The following is a 6,869-nucleotide window of genomic DNA, read 5'->3' as shown; positions in this document are numbered from 1 at the left end:
ATTTTCAGGTGAACCATTCCTTTAATAATGCCTCAACTTCCAGTAGTATGCTTGAATAATAAATCAAAAAGGAATATGCTAAAAATCACTCTTGGTTCATTCTTCACACTTCAAATGAAATGCACTGCACTCTGGGGTAAAGTACTCCCTGCGGTGCTTTGATTGTATATTGAACATTTTAGCAAATGTCATTCGGTGCTTAAAGAAAATTCACAAACTGTGCAGTTTGCATACTGCAGAAATGTAGAAGTGTTATGCTGTTCATATCCAGAGATCATAAACAATAATCATAACACGATTACCGGGTCGAAGACTCTGAGTGTAACCAACTCCAATCAGACTGGCATTGTTCACTTTGGCCTGTTATGAGGAAATAATGAAACATGCTCAGGTTGGTCATTCCAAGCTTTGAATATTTAATATAACTTCCCTGTAAGGGCAGATTTAGACCTGAAAATAATCCAAAAAAACAACATGGACGCAGATGCTTCAAGTTACACAAATGATGGTCACAACTCGAATCATAATGCAACACACATCTGCATTTGCATTCTCAGCATTGCTGTTATGTACAACGGAACCCCAAGCTTGCAATGCATTAGCCAAGAATTTGCATGTGTGATTGCGTACTTGCATAGAGTACTTTTTTGGCTTAACTCAATTCATATTAAGTGAATTATCCTTTTCTCAGATTGTGAACTTACAGACACCGAGGCATCTTTATCCAGCTGGTACTTTGCAGCAACTCCGAAGCACGTGTTGTTGCTGCCTGAAGTCCAGGCCAAAGTGACGGCCGTCTCCAGCTGATCACTGACCTTCTGATAGACAGATCCTCCGAACTCAGCTCCGTCATTACTGGTGACACATGACACACTTAGAACATATTAAACCAATAGCATGCCTTCAAAATGTTTTTTACTAAACTATGTAACATTATGTGACAGTGTTCACTAGCTGTTTCACTGACGTCTTTCCGCGGTTGAAACACTGAGTGATTTCATGAGACGTGATTCGTTTCGGTAAGCTGGTTTCTTTTAACGTAGTTTCTGATGTTAAATTTATGCTTATTTTGTACTGTAACTGAGCTGAAAACTCAGATTTAGTTTCATATCAAAAGTGACAAAGCTGGAGGAGAAGACAGCATAGACTAAAAGATAGATTCTTGCGATTTAAGAATGAATATCAGTTTCGATAAAATAAGAATTGATTAAAATCGAGAAATCAATATTTTAAACCCAGCCGTAATGCCAGCAGGATCGTAGCTAGCTAAATCAAAATATTTCATATTTAAAAATATGAAAAAGTTCATTGCGAGCTTATATTCTGACAAATAAATCCGAAAATGTAAAATCGCAAGATATAAACTTGCAATTCTGACTTTTTTCTCGCAGTTCTGATTTTTTGTTTTCGCCACAGAATGAAAAATAAAAGTAATTGCGACTTATCTCACAATTCTGACTTTTTTTCTCACAATTGCGAGCCTATAACTCACAATTATGACTTTTCTTCTTAGAATTTGCGAGTTCATATCTCACAATTATGACTTTATATCTCCCAAAAAAAGGAAAAAAGACAGAATTGTGAGATATAACCTCAGAATTGCGTGAAAAAAAGTAATTTCCTTCTTTATTTATAATTTTTTCCTGTGGAAGAAACAAGCTTTCATAGCAATTTCTGCAATATCAACTTAAAATCCACTGATCAGCATTTTCCTGTGTTGTTTTTCAATGCTTCTTACACGTCGGTGTGAAGCTGGAAATCTCCGGCCTTGTATCCCAGAGCGAAGTTGTTTTGCACCAGTTTGGATTTGGCCGTGTCAAACGCCATCTGGTAGCCCACGAGCCAGCCTTCGTATCCCAGAACCGCTGCAGAGTGCACAACCGGACCCTCGAAATCAATGTCGCAGCTCACATTGACCAAGTCACGCTTGTAGCCGGTCTTCAGTTTACCGCTCCTCTTGCTAAAGAGAGAATAACACTGTCAAAGACATCAAACAAAAGCATGAAACAAGCATCAGATACTAACAACTCACCCTGTGTTTGGTACAACAGACGTATCCAGGGCCAATTTCAACCCCTGTGCGAGCTGAGGAGATGATACAACAAATCATGAATATGATAGCAAACCATTTTGATCATACTCAATGCAACTCAATAGGGGTCAAAGGTCACGAGGAGAGTGTGATCAGACCTGGTCTTCCACAGACACTTCTGTAGTGAGCATGTTGTCTGTGTTCCACTTCTGGTTTAAACTCAATCCCAGATCCTTCATTTTATACTTGGTCTCCAAACTCCCACCGGCTTTTCCCGTGTCCGTGTTGGTGGATCCAGATGTGTTGAACTCCTGCAGTTGGATTAGAGTTTATGAACAGGATAAAAAAAATAAAAAAAAACTAGGCATGTATTAGCAACAAACAGCTTTTTTTTTTATCATAAAAGGCTACAAAAGCACTAGACTGTTACCTACTTTTGTGTTGTATATTATAATGTTTTGATTTCAGATTGTAATTTCACTTTTTTTTTACTATCAGAGAAGATAGTAAAGATAAATAATATTGGACTGACAATTATTAACACTTAAATATTTGTTATAAATGTGTTATACTTTTAAGCCATTTTAAGCTGGTTGCTTTCTACCAATGAGTATTGTTTTAGTATTATTTATACACTATTATAGTATTTATTAATATTTTCAATTCGTTTTTTTAATTTTCAGTTTTAGTAATTAAATTTTTTCTTTTGTCATTTTTAGTTAGTTTTTACCTATTATTTAAATATTTAATTAAATATGTAAGATTTGATTTAAATATTTATAAATAGCTTTAGTTAATTATTATTTCAGTTAATTTTAGTATTTTTAGTACTTCATGCCAAGGCATCGTTTCAAATTTTTATTCAAGTTTAAGCTTTTCATCTAATATCTATTTTATTTCAGCTTTATTTCAGTTACCGAATTACCCATTTTTCAATTACTGATATTTTAAATACAGATTTTTAATAATATTAATTTGAGATACAGTTAAAAACAACAACGCCGCTATGATAAACCCTGTAATTATCAATTACCAAATTAGTGATTTTTCAATTACTAATTTACCAAATGATTGATATTTACATTTTTAAATAACAAAGTTAATAGTGTTAATTTTACTATTAGTTAAAAAATAACAACACTGTTACCAACAACCCTGTATTTAACAGTTAAAAGTATCTGTCAGGAAGTCTATATTTGTGCATTATTAAAAACAACACATTAGGAGGACAGTGTGAGCAGGTGTCTCATGACATTACTGCATGGCAGATGGCGAGCGATGTGACAGAATTGGGTTTATTTTGATTGTGACCCAGAAACACTGATGGGACGTGACTCTTATTTAACTCTAGAGTGATGTTGGTTGTGTAGTCAGAGAAAAATGATTCAAAAATAAATTCACACATGACGTGAAAATAGTTACCCACGAATAACTGACATCAAGATAAAAGTTCAGGCAGTTCCTCCTGTATGGTAAATGATGTGTGATGGAGACCACAGAGACGTGTGGGCCTTCAGAGTGAAACATGCCACATCATACAAACACTCCTACAATAATGCATCTAAATGCATTTCCCAAAATGATGCATCAAAGACACAAAAATTGCTTTAATGAACCTGCAACCTTTGGGTTACGAGTCCGACTCTCTAACCATTAGGCCACGACTTCCCCTAATGTTTAAATACATGACAATTAAGCATCAAGGTAATGAAATCTGCTTCACTGTCATGAGAACAATGACACCTTAAAGGAAAAGTTCACCCAAAAATTTTTATTTTCTGAAAATTCACCCTCCTTCAGTCCATCCAAAATATTTGTTTCTTCATCAGAACAGGTTTGGAGAAATGTAGCATTCCATCACTGTCTCAGCAATGGATGCTCTGCAGTGAATGGGTGCCGTCAGAATGAGAGTCCAAACAGCTGATAAAAACATCACAATAATCCACAAGTAATCCACTCCACTCCAGTCCATCAATGAATGTCTTGTAAAGTAACAAATCCATTATTAAGACATTTTAACTTCAATCTGTTGCTTTCAGCTAAAATACTGTAGGAGTCCTCTATCCATCACATTGCTTTCTCTAATTAAAAAGCTGTCTGGTCTGAATCAGGAGAGAAATTTGCACAGATCAAGCACCTTTTGCAAGCCAAAACAGCTCTAAACCAATATGTGTGTGAACCAGTGTTGGGCAAGTTACTTCCAAAATGTAATACATTATATATTACTAGTTACTGTCTTTTGAAAGTAATTAGTTACATTACAATATTACTGTCTCTGAATTGTAATGCATTACACTACTTTTGAGTTACTTTTGAGTTACTTTCATCCAAAATATCCACATAAGTATTGTAAAATGCCAAAATGTAGTTTAATGCTGCTCATTCTACATCCAGTGGAGGGTAATGTGATGGGTCTATATGGCATAAAATTATAAAATCATATTTAGATACCGGTATGTAGGTCTACATTAATGTTACGTTGTAGTTTAGGTTAAAAAATATAAGCACAAATCGCATTATTACATTCATAAATAACACTGGTAAATAAAGCGAAATATTATCATGTACAAACAATAAACACAACACCTAGCCTATAGGCAATTTTGAAAGGTTTCAGAAGAAAACAAGAATGAAAAATATAAGTTGCTAAACAAACCAAAATGAATTAGGCTAATTCAATGCGAAACTGAAAGCAAACGGCGTTCTCGCGCAGCCTACCTCTCTCATTCGGCATTAATCCAATTAAATGTGTCCATATTTGCGATGTATTAGAATGCTTTATGTAATCCAAGCTTACTTAACGCACTTAAAAAACATCCTCGTCACATGAGCAAATGTGTGTTTGGCCCGAGCTCAGGCTGATCGACACGGATTGTACTACGCAGTAGGCTACTATAGACTATGATTTAACAAAAACAGATTTTGTTATTTTTAGTTAAACGTAATTTTTGTTGCTTGTCTGCGCTCGTCCGCCGTCTTTTTCTCTTCTCCGACCCCGCAGCTCTCTCTCCGATAGCTTAGTGTTAGTGGCACCAGTCTAGGTGTTTCCAGGTTTTACTCGTGCTATTTCTCCATGTTGGGAGTTTGGTTTCGCACATATTGCACCATGCATTCTTATCCTTTTCTCCGATGAACTGAAAATAACAGGAGTGTGTCCATCTCACAAATGTAGAATCCGTCTCTGCAGTCATCTCAACCATTTAATTCCAGCATCAGGAAATAGACAAACTATTTTACCCGCGGGATTTTTTTCTCTGGTGCTGTTTTGCGGTGTTGGTAAATTCACCACTTAATTTTGAGTTAAAATATGTTGTTGTAACTTGCGTTACTGAGATTGTAACGAGTAATAATATTACCCAAATTTGATTAGTAATGCGTTATATTACTGCGTTACAGCAAAAAGTAATATACTACTGTAATATTATTACTTTTGTAATGCGTTACTCCCAACACTGGTGTGAACTATTTTGATGTGAGAGACAACAGGCGACTTTATCACTGGAGGAAGTGTTATTATGGATTATGGACTTGTATTCTGGCCAGAAGCAACGTAGATGATGGATTTGTTTATAACAAACAAGCAGCTTTTCATTTTTTTCACAAATAAAATGATCAATTTCTTATAACCTTAATTTCCAGCAATTAGCCATATATTCTTCAATATAGTAACTGTGGTATTTTCAAAAGTTCTGATGGGGCTTGAACTCAGTTTTGGTGCAAATATATCAGGTTTCCCACGCCAGTTTTTTTAAAGACTTTTATTGTTTATTGTTATTCCAAAGTACTCATGCATTAAATCTCCAAATGCAGACAAACGAGAGATAGCAGAAGCTGCAGTTTACAGCTGAAATGAATTACGTGCCCATATTCAACACTGCTTCATTATTACTCAGACACACACACAGTTACCAGCAGATGGCATCACCTTCACATAATGCTGCTCATTATTCTGGATCACTTGGAAATTCCTGAGTCCTAGGCATTTTTCACATGCATTTTTGATTATAAATAATCAATTATATTTTTCATATGCTCTGTCCCCCTTTGCATCTTAAAAAGCACCTTTTAAATTATGCATGCAGAATCTATACCAGGGTTGTATTAGTATCATTGAGATACTATTATAGTTTAAGTATTGTAAAATTTTACTCCAGATATCTTTTTTTACATCTCATTATATATTATATATATATATATATATATATATATAGTAAAATGTGCTTCATTGGCATCAGATAATGTCACAATGCAAAAAAGGCTTTATTTTGTATGCAAAAGATCATTTCTTATTTGTTTCTTTTATTTTTGGGGTGAAATATGACCCAGACATGTTCTTCACTTTCCTTTATTGATAAAGTATTTCTTTATTGCTGTTATCCATAAGTGCCTTTTATTTACGTTTAATATTTCAGGAACAGTTGAAAAAAATCCTAAAGGAGTTCTAATGAAATTCCTATGTCTAAATTTCTAATCATTATGATTTTGAGTTAATAAGTATTAAATTGGTATAATTTTAAATTGATCAAATAAGAACTTTTAATAATCAAATAAGATTATTCATAATGAATATTTTCAGTTAGTATCGTATTTGATTGTTATTTTTATTTGATCCTTTTATGACTGCTTCCAAATTATGATAACATTCCATTAATAATGCATTAACATTCTTTTTCTTTATTTCATTCTCTCTTTGGCATCTATGGATAAATTTGTCGTCTTAAAAGTGTAGTTATAGGCTGTCTATTTTCCACCCTTCCCTGAAGTGTCCTTAGTTAGCGTGGTTAATGTCTTGCCAGGGCACGTGTCTGCAGTGACAGTTAATGAGAAACTCATAGTA

The 6,869-nt window shown here is 34.4% G+C and overlaps 1 protein-coding gene across 1 annotated transcript in view; it reads right to left on the bottom strand.

Moving 5' to 3' along the window:
* The window catches only part of LOC107712141 (voltage-dependent anion-selective channel protein 2-like), a gene marked incomplete at its 5' end in the record, with an annotated part of 8,525 nt that extends 4,982 nt beyond the window's left edge, over positions 1-3,543 (bottom strand). The window contains 4 exons of the mRNA XM_016517289.1: positions 1,739-1,960; positions 2,033-2,085; positions 2,191-2,343; positions 3,455-3,543. Coding sequence (XP_016372775.1) covers positions 1,739-1,960; positions 2,033-2,085; positions 2,191-2,343; positions 3,455-3,543 — 517 coding nt within the window. The remainder of the gene's footprint in view (positions 1-1,738; positions 1,961-2,032; positions 2,086-2,190; positions 2,344-3,454) is intronic.
* Between the last annotated feature and the right edge of the window lie 3,326 nt (positions 3,544-6,869).

This window comes from Sinocyclocheilus rhinocerous, unplaced genomic scaffold, assembly GCF_001515625.1.
Source record: "Sinocyclocheilus rhinocerous isolate Xijiao unplaced genomic scaffold, SAMN03320098_v1.1 scaffold5757, whole genome shotgun sequence".
In the NCBI taxonomy this organism is placed as follows: Eukaryota; Metazoa; Chordata; class Actinopteri; order Cypriniformes; family Cyprinidae; genus Sinocyclocheilus; species Sinocyclocheilus rhinocerous.
Note: the sequence above shows the minus strand (reverse complement) of the source record. Positions and strands in the feature narration are given on the sequence as shown.